We start from the raw sequence: 22304 nt of genomic DNA, 5'->3' as shown, positions 1-22304 counted from the left end.
GCCAGCCATACTGATTCAGAGATGGGAGACAAGTCAGGCAGAGAAATGGCACAAGGGGTGAGAAAAAGTCACATCTGAAATAGATGTTCCAAAGGGTGTGGGCAGAATATCGATGGAGGTTGTGGGGTCTGTCCAGAGTGTGGTGAGGACTCCATTCACCGCACATCTCTGACCCAGATACAGACTTCCCAGGAGACTGACGGGTTTAGGAGAAGAATGAAAGAAGTGGAAGGAGGGAAGTGAGGCAAGGCAAGTCTGAAAGTAGGACATGTTTCTAGAGTCAAGGGGTACTGAGGTAGAGGGCACAATGCAGGTAGGCTTATAGTCTGCCTCACAATATATTCTAACACCATGACACACCTGAGAGGGTACCATTCTGTTCATAAAGCAGTAATGGCTTGTAACAGGTGTTAGTTAAGCTTGTAGCACAAGTAAATGTTTCTCTTTTCTTTAGGGGATGACATTTTTTAGTAGTCCTATTCAAAGCTGAATAATCAATTTAAAATAGTTGGCCCACTAGGTTTTGAGCATCACAGGCTCCATAAGTTGAATCTGTTTTGTTGAAACTCCTGTATTTGATTTACTTGATGTTTGATTTACTTGATAGTAATTCTAGTAGTAATTAAACACAAATCCAAGAACATGATCTATAATTAGTTTCAGCTGCCAAATTCCCATCAATCTAAAGCAGGAGTTCAGAGCCATGAATAAACCAGTCAAACAGATTATACAATGATATGGAAATGCAGTGTTTCAGATTTCTGACACATCAAATATAAGGACTACTTAAACCTAACAAAGAAATTAAGGTTTAGATGGATGGTCTGATTGCATAATGAGACATACTGTAATTATAAGTATAAAGCGCTGAGCAGTAACTATTAAAACCCACATGACAGGCCAATAATGACTTTAGAAATAAGTATTCTAATGGGACTGCAATGCAGTTAATATGCGCTTATGATGTGGATACACAAGGGTGAACCAAACCACAGGTAGGCTACAACCTTATGATTCAATTCAATACAACAGCATCACAAACTATCACAAAAAAGAATACTGCAGAAATGAATCAACACCTTTCTGTTTGACTGAACACTAAAAAATGTAATATAGGGACTATATTCCTTCTAGTGCTACTGTATTGGATTGCTTTATATTATACATATGCTCTTGCTATGTGTTCATCTCTGGACCTTTTAGTGTCTTATGTACAAACATAAGTACGCTGTTACTTGAAAGTGAGAATTAGTCAAAAGCAACCAATAGACAGACTTTCATCTGTTGTAAGCATAGTAGTTCAAACAGCAAATAATGAGATTCTCTATAGCTGAAAAAGATTTTTGCCACACTGATGAAAGTCTTCTATGAGTAATATGTTGAATCATTTTTTTCCTAGTGGGACTCATTAGCTGTGCTTCAGTATTTATCCATTATGACTTTTATTGTATAAATATATACACACACAAACACACATGCATACACAGGCATATGCACTACACACATTCCTCACCTGCTGCGGGGAATATCCACATCCTCCTTTTTCCAGCGCAGTGTAGGCGGTGGGTCACCATGAACCTGACACCTGAACTCTACACTCTCATCAACTAAGGCCACCTGGTTCACAGGCCGTTGCACAAACACTGGTCTTTCTGGATGTGGGCAGTACACACAACATAGATGCTAAATATACTTTTGACAGAGTGGTAAACACTGTATGTGCTAGTGTGCAGTAAATACTTGAGTAAAAAGTTATGCTTTATTCCTTTTTGAGCCAGGCAAAGAGTGTATTTCAGTCTTCTTACCAAACACTGAGAGCTGAGCCTTTTCACTTTCCCTCTCTCCAACCATGTTGGCCGCCACACACACATATATCCCCATATCACTCTTCTTGGTATTTGAGATGGTCAGCTTTCCTCCACGAACCTGACAAAAAAATGCATGCAATTACAACGAACCAGTTTAATACAAAGTGCTTTCCACTGTAACTGTTCCAGGTATATGTGAATAGGTGAATCATGAGTATGTGATTCAGAGTATAAGAGTCATGTAAAAAGTAGAAGAATACTCCCTGAGGAAAAACCCACCGTAATCCTGTCATCTTTGAGGTCAAGACGAGCTTTATCTTTCCTCCAGAAGGTGGTGGGTTCAGGATGCCCACGTGGAGGCTGACACTCGAGAATGGCAGTCTCCCCGACTGCCACCACCACATCTTGTGGGTTCTGTCTGAAGTCATCGCGTAACACTGTGAGACAAAGTAAAGGGAGCAGGGGTTGTTACTCTAATTCAGTTGATTAGTTTGAAGTTTCATCAGATTCCATTATGTGAACCAGAAAGTCACTCTGAGACTGAGCTGTCTTGGGTTTACTGACCTCTACCATCTTTTTCTATTGTGAGAGTCCAGAGACAATTCTTTCAAACAGACTGACTCACAGGACCCTTAGCAATCTCTCAGTCTTTAATAATACAGCTGTCCCCCTGCGGGGGTATGGGTTCTTCTTTGATCTCAGTAGCTAAATGTAAGAGTGTGTAAAGCCAGGTAGGATTAACAATACAATATACATGGGAAAGAAACCTAGAAGAAGAGCAAGAAACATAAAAGGAAAGTGAAACTTTAGAAACAACACAAAAAGTGGAAGATCATGCATTAAAAATTCAAACAGCACTAAATTTCTACAGCTCTATAGTGGCTTCTTAACACAGTGTTCCCCATGGAAAGTGAAAGTGTTGGATCAAGCACAAAAATACCTACTGATACTGTTCTTAAGTTCATGACACACATTGTTTTTTTTTGTAAACCCACACAGTGGTGGCTGCAATGCACATGATGGGGTGGATGGACAATTTGACCTGAAGCTTGTGCCAGAGGAAACTTTATTGAGTCCATAATGTAACAGGTCCATAATGTAACATCTCTGAAGACATGTTGCTTATGATGACTGAAAACATTTTATTGCAAAGGTAAGACCTGAAAGGTATGGGCTCTACTGTGGGCTCTAAAAGAAGTCAAACAGTTATTGGACATCTGCAAATAATTCAATATATTTAGACTCCAATTTTCAAATATAATATTTTGACTAATAAAATCTACCAGTTTGGCTGAGACCTTAGAAGAAATCAGCAGTTAAAAGATCGGCCTGTACTTTGTAGCTGACAGGGTCAGACCTTGGTTTCTTGAATAGAGGCTGCACCACTGCATGTACAAATTGGAAGGGGAAGCACCAGTGACCATGGACATTGACTGAATAAAACACTCCTTTATGAAACTTTATGAAATAACTAGGGAACAGGTGCAAGGTCTCATTTAGGACCAGGGGTAAAATGGTTTCAAAATATCTCATTAACAGCGGCAAACGTCACTGAGATGTTCCTGTAAGAGGGTTATAGTGTTTCTTTTGAAAAATATCCACCATAAAAAGTCCTCTATACTTTTCTTGAGATGATCAATACTGTAGCTAGAAGAGGGGGCAACAACTCTATAATACTTTTTTTTTTAAAGAGCCTGGAATTATGACAGCTACTTGAAATGCGGTTGGTGAAATATGCTAAAATTGTTTTTTTTAAATCTTGAACGTGCACACCTTTAGTTCATTAGAATTACATTTATGTGCAGTTTTTTCTGCATTCTTCCACTGTTGGACAAGCATTTTAATTTATCCATGGCAGGGATGTCAACTTCATTTTGTGTGTTCAAACGAGTGAAAACATCAAGAACTGTCAAGCAATGCCTGTAAAAGCCATACTCATGCATTTTGAACAGAGGTGTGAGCTAGCTGCTGCTAAGTTAAAAAGTTACAGCTTCAAAACTTCCCAATCATGTCACAACTGTTATCCCAAATATCAATTCAAAAGCTACTGCTTTAAGTAGCTACAGGACTGTACTGTAAGCCATCACTGGACTTATGGTTAAAAATAGAGATCATGATTTGAATCCTGCAATGAGTTGTGGCTGCTTTGCATAAATACATTGTGACATGTTGTTTTTGTGAAAAGCCTTTCTGTAGGCCAATTTTAAATAATAAAGTGTCTTTTGTGACAGTCATGACTGTGAAAATAAGAGAAAATGGTTGAGTAAAGAATTACAATTAACTTTTTTTTTGTCAAAGCTTGTGAATAAAAACTGGCTGCTAAATGTCATTTTTGATTTCAGCTATAATGAATGTAATTAATAAAAAACTAGTGAACCTAATTATAATTCAAACTTGCTGTATGTGGATAACATCAACTAACTTAATATATAGGTCATTTTCCCTTTCCACTTATCCCATTAATGTACACCAGCTAATAAAATGGTTGTCAGTTTTGTGATTGGTTTTTACAAGAAATGTCTAATGTAAATCAGATGCATGGTGCATAACTAAAACTAAATCATAGTTTGCAAAACTCAGAGCAGCATGCAATGAAAAAAACTGGCTCAGTGTTTAGTATGCTTTTCATCCTCATTACAGCCATAAGCTGTTCTGCTGATATACTGTAGCATGAATTTCAAGTCCCAGAGGACACCTCTAGTGAAAAAGAAAATCAGGAAGGAGCCAAAAGGCCCTTTGGCCTACCTGTCAATCACATCTAGTCTGTGCTGGAGTACATAAGTCTCAGTTGCACACACTACTTTGGCACAGACATATGCCTGGCTGGCTGTTACTGCACTTAGTGACCCATTCCATAGACAAAACACTCCACTCATCAAGTCACACAACTACCTTTGTGTTCCCGCGTTGTCACATTAAAGATGTTTCTATAACAGCAAAGCTTGTCTCAGGAGACACACACAAGAAAAACAGGAAAACTGCATAATTCAAGGCATGAAGTGAAAACCCAATTACACAAAAGTAAGGCAAAGAATGGGTATTGTGTCATATTAAATGGTGCTGATAGTTTAACTGAACAATAAAGTTTATTTACAGTAATTATGACACTAATCTAAAAACACTATGCCAACAAAAGAGGCAAATAATATGTTATCTGCTACAGGCACTAGAGTAAAATTATATTTATTTTACTAAATTACTACATTTTATGAAATTATTACTATTTTCTTTAGCAATTACATCTACATCATATAAAAGTCCCCATATTCTTAATTTCTCTTATACATGTTACTTATTGTATCAATTTCAGAGATACTTCCAAATTGCACATCACTCTGAAATTACAAAATACAAAATACAGTTTTTATTTGTTTTATGATTGATTGTGTACATAATAAATCATGTCTAAATAAATGGGAAGTGAATAAATTATTAAATACAATCTCTTGGTAATAGGCTACTGGAAATTTGAAAGGGTATGGGGGTGGGGTCTTTGTCTAAATTCATAAACACTGTTGGTTCTGTGGTTGCAATTTATTCAATCCCGGCAGTATGATTACCCCAGTCCAATGACAGCTATCCCACTTGTCCTTCTTTCTTTCCTGTTCTCACTAAGAGACCTCTGCAGGTTTCTGTAGGTGGTGTCCATGAAGGCATGTGAGATGTGGGGTGGGGGTGGTGTTGTTCTAACCTATTGTTCTCAAATATGGAGCCCCTGTGGAGGCAGCACCCATGTGTAGTCTGTTGTCAGATGGTAATTATTTCAGATGGCGGGGCTGCCACCACTGCCTAATGTTGTCTGATTGAGTACTGCTCAATTATTCAAACAAGCCATTCAGGGGACTCACTCGTTCACCAGTTTCATTTATCAAATCAGAAGGAGAATGATTTGTAAATGGGCTTCATTTCATGGCACAATGGGTGGTAAAAATATGTGACAAGGTGGAAGTATCTGAATACAAATAACTATACAGGGACTCATTAAATGATTAACAGGAGAAGGGGGGTTGTGTGGTTGTTGTACATTTTCAGATATTCCATCCTGATTTCTTGAGACCCTCTTCAGCTGCAGCACTCCATAACTGAATTTCATTTCACCATTTCACCACATCGAATCCATGAAGATCACACTTGAGATCTTGGTGCATGTTGCTCAGCTCGCAAAGCTCCCCAAATGATTCAAAATTAGAATATCAACTCCATTTGGTAATAAATACATGGATTTAGAGCAGCCTGTTTATTCCTATACAGTAGGTTATGTTTCAAAACATTGCAGGGCTTTTATCAGACAATGCATTTATTATTCTCAATGGTGCACTAAATGTTTCCTGTATTAAGCTTGCATGCATTTACTGCACTGTCTCACTTTAAGAATGCAAGTCAGTGTTGCTGAATGCTTTGTGTTATGTTTGTAGTGTAGTCACCATGGCATGGCTGAGGGATGGCAATGTTGGTCCACCACTTTAGTCCAAACTGAATATCTCTACAACTATGCATGGACCCCTGAGGGGAAATCCTACTGACACTGGTGATCCCCTGACTTTTCCTCATTTGTCACCATGAGGTTGACATTTTTTTTGTTTTTTAGTGACATGTCTTGACTACCATTGTTATGATATTTGGTACACACATTCATATCCTCCTTAGGATGAATTACAATAACTTTGGTGAGCCACAGATTTTTTCTTTGAGGTCATCAGCTAATTTTAATTTGTCCAATACCTTGGTTTATGACCAAATACTTGCAAAACTAATGACATTCCCATCATCCTCAGCTGCAGTTCGTGTTTAGAGCTAAATAGCAAATGCTAGCATGCTAACACACTAAACTAGGATGCATTTGGCTCAAAGCACCACTGTTCCTAATACAGCCTTACAGAGCCTATAGCATGACTGTAGACTCCTAGTCTTGTTTTAACTATCGCAAGCAGTTCAAATGTGAAGGTGAAGTTTAACAACAACAAGGTTACAATAACAATGTTATTCAAAGGAAACTGTGTCCCTATTATAATTTCCTCCTACACTTTGTTGTCTGATGTATAATGTACATTAGAATGCATTGGCATTGTATCAATGTATTGATATTGTAAGGTAATCAACATAATGCAAAGCCAATACAATATGCCGAGGAGGCCTGGGCAATCAGATTCACCTATAAAATGTAGATGTGTCACTAGAATAATATTAAATGTAAAGTAACCAAAATACAAAATTTGTATGTTTTCCTAGTGTATCCATGTGTGTTCATGAATCTGTGAAAGAAACAGGAGAGATAGTGAGATACAACCCCTGATGCAACTGAGGAGTTGCATTTTCTAATCATTTCTGACCTATTAATTTAGCACTAATTGAGTCAGTTCAGATGATTAATTAATTGAAAAAGACATTCACTTCATAATACACAAAGGTAAATAAACATGGTGTGATAGACAGATGGTGATGGGTGACAAAATTACAACCCAATTAACTCATGCATCATTTTGTTTATTTTGTAGTGATGTGCTTGTTTGCTTGTGAATGCTTGTGTGCACCTTTGTGTGTTTACATGTGTGTTCCTGTGCAAGAAGGCTGGTGGTCCAGTGGGGGAATATATAACCTCACACCTTACAACCCCACCCAAAAGAAAATTGTTGTGGTAGTACTGTACAGCAATGCTGCAGAGGAAAAAAGAAACAGAATCGTATATGAGAAGAGAGGAAAGATGAAGACACTAACACCTTGCAAATTATTGCGTGTAACAGATGGCTATATTTCCATTCGGGAATCACAGATGCAATTAAGAAAGTGATGTGCTGCATGTGGACTAAGCTCGCCACATAGCAGGTTTAAACAGCAGTCAGGTGGTGTTCTTTTAAAGAACATGTTAAATAGCAACTCTACTTTTACATATGCAATAATGTCAGGTATTGTGATCCTAAAATAACCATAATGCTGTTGTAAAGGGCTATACAGTTAGTGATCCAGTGTCAAAAAATGCATTACAACAGCTAAGGGATTTCTTATGACAGTGGTGTTCGAAATTGTGGTTTGGAGTTTGCTGAAGATTCTTTTTGAACACGATAGCCTGTAGGGTGTGTGTCACTTTCTCAACGGCAGGCAAGGATGTCCCATATCTGTCACATGCATAAAACGCACACTGACGCATACACACACACACACATGCATAAACAAAAAAAAACAGCTGCCCTGTTCTTATATCACAAACTTTGCTGATGACCACAACATATCATTGGCGTTCAAGAGGCAGACACACAAACCAAGACAGATATGCCAACACACAATCGGGGAGGGCTAGAGTGTAGAGGGCTATTTGCATTGGGGATTTTTTGAATAAATAAACAACTTAACATGTCTGTGTCCTAAAAAAGTCATCAGCAATCAGTCAGGACTACGATCAGCGGGGAGATGAGGAGCGTTTACACAACGTCCCCCGAGGCTACGAGCCCAGTGCAGACGTACATTACCTATTATAATTCTACCCTCACAACAGCAGGACATCAAGTAAATCAAGGCCCACTTTCACAGAAAGAATATGGTACCCAGCATATAGAAAACATCTCAACTGTTGGCATGTATTTAGGGTATGATATCCAGACAATATGCTTATGTAGAGAAACATAAAAATATGCATTTGTTAGGAATGAGGGGTAAATTGAATCTTTACAGTCATTCAAGTCTCATTATAATAACTCATTGGTTGCATGACATAATTTCTACCTATAATTTGTATTATTGGCCACTGCACGAGTGTGTGTGTAAAAATTTCCTTTATTTTATTCAATATTTATCAGCGATTGGTACAGCATATGGCCCAAATATGACCCAAGCTCATTTCCATTTTTGAAACCCAACATGAAATCTAATTTCAAAGGCAGCGTGAGATCAGGACGTCCGTGGTATCCGAAGTCAGCAGTCTCCAAAATTATAAGCAGGCAGCTAGAAAACCTAGCACCGCTTCGCTTTGCTTTTTTCGCATCATTAGTGTCGAGTCCAATTAGCATCAATATGAAGGTTGGAAATAGATGCACGGTGAAAAGTGAGCATGCCTGTGGCAACACAAAATTTAGCAGAGTTTTAGATGCAATTTAGTTTCTATAAACTGGGGATGACTATAGCTAACAGAGGCATAATTTAATGGTGAATGCTGTTTTGTCGCTGTTTCCTTCAGAATTATCCTCCATAGCTTTGGTCTTAGGAATGACTTTTACTTTTTTCCTGTTCATCCAAATCTGTACCACATAACCGTAGGGCCCATTTTACCCATAACTTTACTTATAACCTCTCTTTCTATGAGATATTTAAATGTGAATTTACACTTTGGGGGTAGACTAAAACATATTTGTTATGCATTCTTTGGCCTTTGAGTTAGGAGCCAGTCAACCACCATGAAGGGCTAACAATAAATGCCCTACCATTGTCATGTTTAATTAACCTTAAATTGAAGTTGTGGATGGTATAGGAAGAGGGTTCTCCCCTCCCCCATTCCCCACATCTAAATTCCCTCATCTCTCACTTGCAATGCCTCTAGTTACAGTAACAGCATTCCCTCAGACCACATTTCCACATCTATAATTAATTACTCCTGTCTCCATGCATTTCTTCACTACAACACATTCCTCTATCTCTCAGATTAACCTATGTGAATCTGCTCCTGTCTGCTCACCAGATGATCTCATCTACTTACACCTGTAAATCCGGATGCACATTTGTGTGCACGGCATTATGCAAACATTTGTACATGAACTCAGTTCATGATTTTTGCATTTAAGGATGCTGAATTCTTCCTCATTAATTATAATGTTCTGTCTCACTCTCTTCTTGAGTATTTAAAGAAACCGTTCCCAAATCCAACACCGTATTTAAGACCATTGATATCACAGACCCTTACAGCAATATTGCGGAGATGTACAACATGAGCTGGAAAATGAGTCAGGGATCAGAATATAGCCTTTTATCCGCCTTGTTTCACTAAATCAGCGGTCACGCAGGGAGAGAAAGCCGTCTTACATGGAATCGCCTCCACTAACCGACATTATGCATGCTGCTGTGTGCATGATAGTCATCCTCATCACAATGGAATGAACTGAATAAACAAAAGCTAAATGCGTTCTCTCACAGACCTTTAAAGGTTAAAAAAGCTTAATCTGTTTTTCTAGACCTTTCCTATAATGCTAGCAACCACTTCTCTTCTCTCTATGTCTTCTAGTGATGATGTATGGGAAATCTTCACTGTATATACACTATAGTAGGATATTTCATATTTCCCTATTAACTTGACTTTTGTGGGCTCTAATGGAAAAAAAAGTGATGTTAGAGAAAGCAGAAATCGTTAGCGATAATCTGTGCATCTACACCATCCAGCATCATCAAACACATCTCATGACGGCCACCAGAGATGGCGGTGCTAAGCTGTGTTTACTTCTGCATCCTGGTTATATCCTTCTTTGCATGGGTACATACAGATGGGCCACAATATGTGCATGTTTGGATAGTATATAGATATGTGCATTTGAATGAATGCTTGGCGCTATGAAGCAGGGCACTGCACCCCCACTACTGCTGGCATTCGGCACAAAAGAAAACTAATTAATATGGTAATGTCATGCTACCACATTAACTGATAAAAAATTGTTTGCTTTGTTGCTTTGATTGCACTGATTTGACCTTTGATCTTTAAATGAGTAAATTAACTGAAATGATCAAATATGAGTGTAGTACACAAGGTTCATGTGACCTGGAGGTGACTCTATGCATAGGCACCCACCCCCATCCACCATGTTACACACAGAACTGACATAATTGATATCAGAGAGGGTCAATATAAAATCTGACTAATACTGGATTTTTAAGGATACCAAGGTTGCTAAAAAAAATCTGATAATGATATATTGGCTAATATTCTTTCTTTTTAAACATAAACAAACATTTTGATAGGGATCCCTAAAATTTTATTTTGACAGAGTAACGCGCTGAGTCAGACATTTTACATTTGAAAAATAAACTTGTCAGTGCTGTCTAGTGGACAAAAAAATTTAATGGCGATTTTTTGTTTATTTATTGGTCGACATATATCTGAGAGCTAAAGATTGGCTATCCATGATGCATAACCGATCTTGTGGGGTCCTAGTCAAGCATTTGAAAGCCAAAAGTCACCTTCCATGAAGGATGAGGTTCCAGGTATATGTCTCAGTAATCCTAAACTCCTCCCATCTCCACAACAGCCCCCATCGCCAATGCTCCACTGAGCAGCTTAGAAGATTATTCACCCCAAATCTCTGTTAATCACATCTATGCACACCCCCTGCTAAACCGAAGGCCACCCAGCACAGATCCTGTACGTATATAGGGAGCCGCTGTTGGTGGCTGCCGCTGACCTGCTGCTCTCTAAACACTTTCTCAGGATCTCTTTCTACCTCTTTCATCACATAAAGCGTCTAAGCAGATTAAAATGCACTATCAGAAGAAAGACTGTGGTGCCACTTCATAAAATGGCATATATTTTTTATATATGCCATTTCCTTAGACAGACAAATCAGTCCAATCTTCCAGTGATCGCCCATCATGGGGTGATCAGTCTCCACTGAGAGAGCACGCCGTTCCTTTTGTGAACACACACATGCATATTCATGCACTTGCTGGTGAAGGTACACATACACACTGACACACACAGAGAGAGTACGTGTGCAAACACAATCGCATATTACATCTCTTTCTCTCTCACACACACACACAAAGAGAAGATAAAACTGCTCAATCCATCAACATCTTTATGCTGCAGACATTCACATTTCAAGTTAATCATCTCTCTCTTCATCCTCTGTCAGTTTTCCTCTGTTTTTTTCACCAACACCTCCCATTTATAGTACATTTTGTGAAACAAAAGAGGTGGCTTTCTCCAACTCTTCCAACAGTTCTGTTTATCCACATACTTCAGTATTAGTCCCAACCATCATTCTCCTCCATAACAATCTACCCTGTCTATCTTCACCACACTATGTCCCCTGCACCTGTCCATCCATCCCTCCCTAAAGACAAAAATGTATGCAATTCTTTTGAAGAGTGGATCTAGATCCAAATAAAAGAAAAAAAGACTAGGAATTCAAATATAGCAGTTAATTATTTGAGCAGAGTGTGTGGTGCACTGGTTGACAAAATAACTGTAAATACTAACACGGCTAATCTCAGCACAGCTGTTAGTATTAGGTCCTTTAATCCTGGTCCAGATCGGTGATGTGCTCACACTGGCTTGGGGACAGATGAGCAATAGCCACCAGGCTGCCAAGTGGGCTAAAGGCAGCAGACTGGCCTGACGCTCACTTTTAGACATGATAAGCTGTGAATCTGTGGATCCTGGAGGGCCGCTCCAAACAGCAGTCTTTGTGTTGCATCATGCAGCCTTTTGATTAAATATGACTGATTCTGCTGCAATCTCACACCAAAACTCTGAAATGTATTTTTTTTTACTTTATTCTTTTATCAACTGTCCTGTCAGGAAGCTCAGAAATAAAGGAAAATAGGAGTGGCTGACAAAAACACCATGCATTCTTGTGAACAAAGGAGACAATTTCATTCACTGAAATAACATACATTTATTTTTTTTGTTGGAACCAGAGAGGAAAGGTTAATATATATAGCAGAACTACAGATGACATACTGGCATTTTTATTTGCAGTATAAAATGTGTAATGTTGATAATTAACTATTAAGTGATACTATTAAGTTGATGCAAACACACACTTTTTTTCTTTTGCCCAATTTTCTCAAATTAACTTAAAATGTGTGCGACATTTTGATGAAACTTTGATGAGCAGTTAGCATCTGCCATCAGTATATGAATATGTGTGAATGGGGTGAATGTGATATGTAGTGTGAAGCGCTTTGAGTTGTCGGAAGACTAGAAAGGCGCTATACAAGTACAGTCCATTTTCTTTGTCTCTTTCTTCCTCTCTTTATATTGGGATTACGTAAAAAAGACTGACAGAAAGAGCAAACAGCAGTGAAAGCAAACACACTTCATATTACATGAATCAATACAGTTTGCTCAGATGTTCTTTATATAAAGAAGGACTGGCTCATTTAATTTTCTAGTCCCATGTTTTATCTGATTTTCTCAAAATCAAATCATATTTGTTGATGCTTTCATAACCTGTCAATCAGAGTTCTACCTGACATGCAATCACTCATCTTAGAGAGCTCCCTCCTGATGAAATACAGTGCCCAACACAGGGATGGTTCTTTTTTCCTGCAGGCAATGTAATAACCCTTTAAATCATGGTAAAAATGACTGCTGTGAGAGGCTGACTCTGCAAGTGCTGCACTTCTCTGTTGCTGACACACTGGAGCCAGTCTGCACTGACTTTACTGTCTAATATGCATAAGACGCCATGTGCCAAACCCAATTGTCTGTGGTCAGATGATGAGAGAAAAAGAGACAAGACAACATCTGTGTCATGTATCAGTAAGAGGAAAGGTCAGAAGTGTAAGACATATAATAAATGACTGACAGATGCAAGCATGGACATGGATGCCAACACATATTCTCAAGGTACAAGGTGTAAGGAAACTGACAATCCTGTCTTAATCTTCTGGATAAGGAAAATCAACCAACACTTCCACAGCATACAAACAGACAGTCCAAACAAAATAAACCCAGTTGGCTTCCACAGCTTGTTCTCTTTCAACTCACTACTGAAATTCAAAGATTATTCACTAAATTGAAACTATTTAATAAAATCATGTATTTACCTTGAATCAGTTGCACGGCAATGAGCAGGGAATTTTACTGAAATTTAAATGTAATACAGCAAATATGAAATGGGATGACATTGATTAACCCATTGCTGGCTTTAGACAAACTTACTTGGTATGTGCAGGCAGCACAATGATTTAGGCCTAGATCATTTATTTAATTGACTTAAAAAAAACATAGACAATAAAACACAAGTTCTCGAAATGCCAAAACAAATTCACAGGTTCTTTTCCTTTCATTGCTGATTATTAAATATTTTAATCTTCTGGGTAAGCACCCAGATGCTTTCAAAGGCATACTGAAGGGACTAGAATGTGAGAATATTTTCTACTCTTCATATTACTTCTAAGATGGAAGAAATGGAGGAATGTAGAAGGGGTCAATCAATAAAGGTTGGCTTTTTATACTTAATAAAGCTGTATTCAGCCTGTGCTCCCTGCACTACAAAGACTGCACTTATGATTGTTAAGTTGCTCCAATTACTGGCTGGCAGAGGCATTGGAGAAAAGCACCATTAACCTCAGCATCGGAAGAAACAGAAAACAGCCGGGTGTTTTCTCTCAGGGAATGTAATTGATGAGGCACCGTGGAACAACACACCCACTGGAGCGTCCAGTCCCACGGCAAATTATTACTTGGCTTATAGTACGTGTGGAGTCTACCTGGTTGCTGTTTTCATGATATTTGCTGCCTCACTTTTCAACTTCAACTTTAGCAACTATAGTATAACATACCGAATCAGACATGTTGAACAGTCAACATCAAAAAACTACTTTGTCTACTTACTAAAAATATCAAATTGTGCTTAATGTCATAATAGTAATAATTTACATTTCCGGAGTGAAGATTAACTGTAAATTTAAATGTGCATTTCAGCATTTACATCTTTCTGGCAGCAGTAATGTGTGTAAACACAGCTGCATTCAAAGTGTTTCCAGTAGACATGTGTGTTAGCCCTGTGAAAGACTGACTACCTGTCCAGAGTGAACCCTGCCTGTCACCCAGTGTGTGCCCGGATATCCTCTTACTATGAACAGAATAAGCAATTTAGATATATTCTAACAAATAAAAAACAGACAGAAGAACTGTTTAATAGTAGGACACCAAATTAGGCAGGTCACTTTCGCATTTTCCATGCTTATACCATGTATTACATTGTTGGACTGCATATGACTTTAGGGATAGCAATGTTAGTCTCCCTGAATTTTCATCTAGTACCAACACTTTATGACCAAATACTTGGAAAACTAATGAAATTCCCATAAGCATCAGCTGTACATTGTGATGTGTTGCTAATTCGCAAATGTTATCGTGCAAACACGTTAAACTAAGATGGTGAACATAGTAAACATACCAGCTAAACATCAGCATGTTTATATTGTCATTGTGAGCATGTTAGCATGCTGATGTTAGCATTTTGTTCAAAGCACCGCTGTGCCCAAAAACAGCTTCACAAAGCCTCTAGCATGGCTGTAGACTCTTTGTTAAATATGCTTGTGTTTTTGGATGCCTCAGATAACAGCTATAGGCCAATACATACCAATTATAACAATTAAGACACAAAGTGGTTTTAACTGACCAAATGACTGACATTGTCATCTTTAGAGCCCCATATCAGACTAAAAACCTCATCAATAGTTTACCCTCAGAGAATCAGGTGTGAGATTAGTGACTGTCAAGTCTTCTGCCAGTGTTAAATGGTTGGTTTATCTAACCTACAATAGTTAGTCCTTACAGTTATCCTGCTCATCCCCCCTCTAGCTCAGCTGCTGTCGGCCCTCAAGCTCCTCTGAGTACTCTGCTCCCCCCTCCCCATCAGGCTAACGGCCCTCTCCAGACTGACGACTCCCCCCCTCCCCCACCTGTAACTTCTGCTGTGTGCCTGACTGCTGACCAGGTGAGAGGACAGCTGATGAGGCTCCACTCAAACAAGGCTGCAGGCCCCGATGGCGTTAGCCCCGGGGTGCTAAAAGCCTGTGCCCCCCAGCTTTGTGAAGTCCTTCAGCATGCCTTCAACCTGAGCCTGAGTCTTCAAAGGGTCCCCATTCTGTGGAAGACATCTTGCCTCGTTCCTGTGCCGAAGACGCCACGCCCCAGTGGCTCCAAGGACTACAGACCGGTGGCACTGACCTCCCACATAATGAAGACCCTGGAGAGACTTGTGCTGGAACAGCTGCGGCCCATGGTCAGACCCCTCCTGGACCCCCTTCAGTTCGCCTACCAGCCCCGGTTGGGAGTTGAGGACGCCATCATCTACCTGCTTAACCGCATCCACACCCACCTGGACAGGCCGGCAAGCACGGTGAGGATCATGTTTTTTGACTTCTCCAGTGCTTTCAACACCATCCGGCCTGCCCTGCTGGGGGAGAAGCTGGCAGCGATGCAGGTGGATGCCCCCCTTGTGTCCTGGATTGTGGACTACCTGACTGGCAGACCACAGCACGTGCGCCTGCAGCACTGTGTGTCAGACAGCGTGGTCAGCAATACTGGGGCCCCTCAGGGGACCGTCCTCTCTCCCTTCCTCTTCACCATCTACACCACAGACTTCAGCTACCACACAGAGTCCTACCACCTTCAGAAGTTTTCTGATGACTCTGCTGTGGTGGGATGTGTCAGCGGTGGTGATGAGACGGAGTACAGGGCTGTGGTGGGTAACTTTGTTTCATGGTGTGAGCAGAACCATCTGCAGCTCAATGCGACAAAGTCAAAGGAGCTGGTTGTAGATCTACGGAGGGCCAAGGCACCAGTGACCCCGGTTTCCATCCAGGGGGTCAGTGTGGACATTGTGGAGGACTACAAGTACCTGGGAGTACACTTAGACAACAAACTGGACTGGACCAAGAACACTCAGGCTGTTTATAGGAAGGGCCAGAGCCGCCTCTATTTTCTGAGGAGGCTGAGGTCCTTCAACATCTGCCGGACGATGCTGAAGATGTTCTATGAGTCTGTGGTGGCCAGTGCTATCCTGTATGCTGTTGCATGCTGGGGCAGCAGGCTAAAGGTAGCGGACGCCAACAGACTCAATAAACTGATCCGCAAGGCCAGTGACATTGTGGGGGTGGAGCTGGACTCTCTGGCAGTGGTGTCAGAGAGGAGGATGCTGGCCAAACTACATGCCATCTTGGACAGTGTCTCCCACCCGCTCCATGATGTGCTGGCCAAGCAAAGGAGCACCTTCAGCGGAAGACTCATCCCACCAAAAAGCACCACAGAGCGCCACAGGAAGTCATTCCTGCCTGTGGCCATCAAACTATTTAACTCCTCCCTCTAAGGGTTAGTCTGTTTGACCCTAGGTCACTAAACTGGACATTGAGCATTACATCTCCGCCATATTTAATAAATTGTGCAATATTCTGTGTAATACCTCCGTGCAATATTAGTTTTCCCCCTGTTAGTTTTTTCTTATTTATTGCTACTGAAACTATATACCTCAATTACCCTTCGACAGTACATGCACCTCCGCTTATTAATATTATTTATTACATAAGGAGTTACATTGTATTTTAGATTGTACTTTCATCACCAACCAGTAAACCCACTTGGTACTTGACACTTAGTTTATCTTATACTTATACCGACAGGATACTTAATTTATTTCTGACCTGTTTATAGTGTTTATTTTTTCTAGTACTTTCTCCTGTGTGCACTGACGTAAAGACGAGCTACTGTAACAAAGAGTTTCCCTACGGGGATCAATAAAGTATTTCTGATTCTGATTCTGATTCTGATTACTCAAAGCTTGGTTTAACGGATAACTTTACCAGCAGCTGTCTACCGAAACAAGTTTAGTTAGATAGTCTGAATGTGGAAAAATGAATGTCACATTATGATGTACAGTGTATACATAATGTATTTAATATACACATATCAAGCAAAATTTGTACTCATTTTAATTGTGTCACGCTTCTCATAATGCGACTGGTACTGGAATGAAACTTCAGCTGTTGGCACGTAAACATTATGCTTTCATTTATAGGGTGACATTGTGTGAAATATCCTTTTAAAAAGAATAGGGCATCTGGAAATTGAGGAAATGTTATCAGTAAACATCAGGTGAGAACTGTTCATGGATATGCTGGGGTTCAGCCAGACAGATACTGTGGAGCTTAAATGTCTCCAGTATCTGGAATCACATCTCTGCCTCCATTGGTTTTATGGTCTGAATCCAATGGGAGCCTTCACTCCTGTGTCACTCTGCTGCACCACTTCTGGCTCAAAAGTGCAAAAAATATTACAGTATAAAGGTGAGTGGACTCCACATTCCCTTCAAAAATTTCTAAAGGCTATTATTTATCCTGCGAGTGCGAGAATCTTCTTTCAGAGCATGCTTAAGAGTTTAGGAATCTCATCCACCTCGTCAGCCATTTGGTGTAGGTATTAAACTACCCCCCACCAATAATCTCTGTGCTGGGAGATAGGGGCAAAACATAATCAGCTCAGATAACTACGCTATCACAGAGGTGTAGGCTTCCATATCTATCATTTCTGAGTTACATTTATTTAAAATGAACACTTTTTTAACTAGAAAATTTTCACTTTGCTTATTTGTCTTCATTCTAGGCTGTCAGAGTTATTGCCAAGCAAACAGGATTTCTTTGTTTCCTTATCATTTAATTGATCAGCAAAACGATCTGTAATAATGAATTGTTGCTGAGCGAATATCTAAATTACATAGCGTAGCATGTAGTAACAGCTTCATTAGCTGGGGCTTGAGGTTTTATCGGAATGAAACATTCATTATAGTGTTACCTTGCATTCATGTTTCTATCTGCGATAGAAATGTCAAAATTAGAGGAATATTTCATAAAAATTTACATATTCCTTTGTAAGCATTTACAGCTGGACAAATTCTACCGTAGACTGTTTGTACTCTTACTTCTTTGTTTAAGGAGTATGTATGAATTAGTAATAAGAACAGTGATCCCCTTGCTGCTAAATAGGTTAGAGGAAAGAATATATGATTATGTATGAGGGAAAATGGGGGTTGTGAAAGACAGCTCTAGATGAAAAACAGAATACCAGATAGCAAGAAGATGAGGGGGTACAATGTAGAGAGAGAGCGAGTGTTTATTCTGGATGGGTGGCTGTATAGTTTCAACCTTGGTGGGTGTGCTGTTCAGCACTGCATGGCTGAGTTGAGCTGCAGTGCAACTTGCTGTGGCTCACTCTCGAAAGCCTCACCCACAGAGAGTTCCCCAACTGTCACATGCCACTGAACCACAGTAAACAACACACACACATAGCAGAGCCATTGTCATTAACAGAACCACTGGCACACTCAGCCCAGCTGGTCCCTGAGTCGACACTGGAACTGCACATCTGGTGTCAATGCTCTGTTAGAGGGAGGCCATCTGGTTAGATGCAGGGAGGGGGAGAGAGGAAAAGAGATGGGGAGACAACAAAAATAGGACCCCCATAGATACTGTGCTATTCAACATATGCACATAAAAAAAATGGATCTGTTTCTCAGATGCACTGCATACTCTGCGTGCATTAGTCCTCTTCCGAGTAAGAGGATTAGATGTCAAAGTCAGGTTTGCTCTCTGAGCATTTGGAGCTAATGGCAATGAACAGATAGCATGTTTAATGGCTCTGACTGTCAGCAAAACACACATCTTCTCAACATGAATAATGCTCACTCTGTATTGTCCTTTGGCTTCCACAGGGAACTTAGTATTACATAAAACATAGAAACATTAATAATTCTTAAGTGTTTCAGTGTGACGTTGCTGTACATTTTAATGTCCCTGTTCTTCTTGCTGTAATGTATTATGTTATTCAGTGTTGCAGTGCCTATCAGTCTGTTTGTATTAGAACACTGGCTGTTGAAGGCATGCCCATATAGAATCCATGCAACACTCCAATCAACTCTGTTGAGCTGCATTTATACAACTGGAAACTATGCATGCAGAGCTGCACAAGGTGTTCAACACTGTCGCAGAGATGCTCTATCTTCAGCTGCAAGCATGAAGCCAATGTGTAGTCACAAGAACAAGCCATAACAAAATCATCTTAGTCACCTATCAATGCACTGGCACAAGCACAGAATGAAGAGTGAAGGCCCTACGGTGGTTTGTAACCACAAAGAGGACGGGTGCATAAGCAGAAAACTACCTCTACCCTCCTGATTACATTATCAATGACGATGATATCCTCTTGTTAATTTTCACTGACCATAGTTTGACCCTGATGCCAATACACACATGTGACTGCATTTGTGTCAATGTGAGGCAAAAGGTCACCAGCAGTAATGCACTTATACTTTATGTTAAGGTACATGTACACATACACATGTCTGAAAAACACACCCACACACATACACAAAGTGCCTCCTGCTGCCAGTGGCCTGACTGAATCATGCTCTTATTAAACCTTGATCGGAATTCGAGCTAGGGCATTATCCACTTACAGTTATTAATGCTGCAGCTCTCTTGGGAGGACAGAGCAGGCAGTGAGGGAGGGACGCATGCCACACATACAGATGCTGGCATAAAAGCTCTATGACTGGAGGTAGGATTGTTTACATGACATGCATGGATGAGGTTTGCATTATTTCAATGACTAGAAAATTGCTGCTCTTGTTAGGTGAGGAATTGCACAAATGCACATCCACTATGAAAAGAGATACAAAAAGCAGCCAGCAAAAAGTAATCCTTTAACAGACACATTATTATCAAACCAATCAGGAAAATGGTGAGTACCCAGATACGATAAACCCTGCACTAGATGCTTGATGAGACATAACAAAATTGCTCTTAAAATCCTAGCCTCAAGGGAGACAAAGAAATGGAGATTCTCATTTTACTTTTCCAATATACTTAAACCTCAGTCCCTGTTAATTAGAAATCCAAAGTCATTCCTTCTTTTGGCAAAATTAATTAAAAATGTGCACACTTTACCACTACTACAAAGAGGTATGGAGAAAGAAAGAGTGAATGAGAGGGAAAAGGAAGGGCAATTAATGGAGAGTTGTACAGTGATGGCAGACAGGAACGCAATTAGAAGATAAGTGATTGGCTGATTGACGGTCTGTAAATTCTGTGAAAGAAGACAGAGAGGTATACATTTTTTTATATTTATGCAACATTTCTATATGTTGAGATGAATTTGCATTGCGTTCAGGCATATGAGCAATGAGCATGTGTCCACAAAACAGAGCAAAATAGAAGGCTTGGCAGGTGCAAAAGGAAAATATTGGTAGCCTACCTGCGTGAACATATTCAGTCAGTGTTTCTGTATAGACTGGTAAATGCTAAGCAGTGAGTACAATCAATCTACAGAAAATCTGCAACAATTTTGATAATTGATTAGTCATTTATGTCATTTTCAAGTGAAAATGCAGAGGATTTTCTGGTTTCACCTTCACATTTTTAAATATTCATTCAATAGATTCATCAATAATTAAAATAATCATTAGTTGGAGCCCAATTTGACACTACTGCACATGCCAAAGTCACCTTATACACTAAAATCAGAAACCCCTGCATTGGCGATTAGTAGTTTTAAGAAACACACTTACTTACAACATATTTTGATACATTTCTGCCATTTACCAGTTGAGATGATTTTCTTCTCTTTGTAGTTTTGCTTTAGATTTGTGGCTTTAATTAAAGTTCCTCTAAATTGTATTGTTGTTTGTGGGGATATCTGGTTACAATGGAGGACAAAGGTTGACTGGAAACCAAATTAAATTGTTGCCACCTACACAGATGCCTTTTAATTGGATAGTACTGATAATGTGAATGTGTGTGAATGTACTGTAATCTTTACAAGGGTCATCAATGTTATCCCAATCGTAAGATGGCTGTGTATAGATAGAACTTACTGCCCCAAGCCAATGAATAGGGGCAGTAGGCTATCTGTCTAAAATGATTACTGCAGTCACTGTCTGTCAATTTGTTTATTTGTTGATTTAAAGGAGGTACTACACATTAATTGACTGTGACTTTGTTAGCTAAAACATCTGATTTGCACCTTTAGTTTGCAGTGAAATGTCCTTCCCTGCAGTGCCACCAACTTTAGGTTTTGTGCTTTTAGCAGTTTGTAGTCCTTTCTAATCCTTAATAGTCCTTCCAAGAGTTACAGCACCTGCTACATCCGCAAAGCCTCATGAATTTTCCTCCCAGGGATGGTATGACACCAGCAAGGTCTTACTGCCCATACAACACAGTGATACAAGGGGAGTGGTGGCTGTTGAACACGAGCCAGACCAGCTAGAGGGAACACATGCAGGGAAAGGGAAGCGACAACTGTGGCTGGATCTGGCTTTGATGAGGAGGCATGAGAAGAGGGGAGGCTCAGTCTTCGAGAGAAGCAGGTGTGTGAGGAGGTGATAAGGACGCTGTGGCAGGCACTACACACACACAAACAAGCACGCACACATACATGCAAACAAACATACTCCTGCAAATGCCACTTGCTGAAACCAATCATTTAACTTCAACACTAAATTTAAATGGCATCCCTTCAAATAACTGAGCTTGCACTAGTGCAGTCCCTAACTCTTTCTGTTCTCTCGCATAATAAGGACACAGACCGAGAATTATATATATCTTATATAAGAAGAGGGAAATCAAAGAGTGGGATGAAGATGATGAGAAAGGGAAAAATGGGAGAGAGGTTGATTTAAGGACCTAATATTGTGGTAAACACTTCTTTTCTGGGGGAGAGGATTTATGTTTTAGTTGGTGCCTACTGTAAGTGTTTCTGCTTCCACACATATACCACATGCATATACAATAATGTGT

At 39.8% G+C, this 22304-nt stretch overlaps 1 protein-coding gene across 4 annotated transcripts in view; it reads right to left on the bottom strand.

Annotated features, from left to right (window-relative positions):
• The window catches only part of LOC122888595 (roundabout homolog 2-like), a 76977-nt gene that overhangs the window by 30680 nt on the left and 23993 nt on the right, over positions 1-22304 (bottom strand). For all 4 annotated transcript variants that reach the window (XM_044223226.1, XM_044223227.1, XM_044223228.1 and 1 more), the window contains exons 3-5: positions 2088-2245; positions 1806-1926; positions 1514-1652 (exon numbers count right to left, since the gene is read on the bottom strand). In XM_044223226.1, coding sequence (XP_044079161.1) covers positions 1514-1652; positions 1806-1926; positions 2088-2245 — 418 coding nt within the window. The remainder of the gene's footprint in view (positions 1-1513; positions 1653-1805; positions 1927-2087; positions 2246-22304) is intronic.

Source organism: Siniperca chuatsi, linkage group LG14 (assembly GCF_020085105.1).
Source record: "Siniperca chuatsi isolate FFG_IHB_CAS linkage group LG14, ASM2008510v1, whole genome shotgun sequence".
Lineage (NCBI taxonomy): Eukaryota > Metazoa > Chordata > Actinopteri > Centrarchiformes > Sinipercidae > Siniperca > Siniperca chuatsi.
This window is presented reverse-complemented; position numbering and strand designations above follow the sequence as displayed.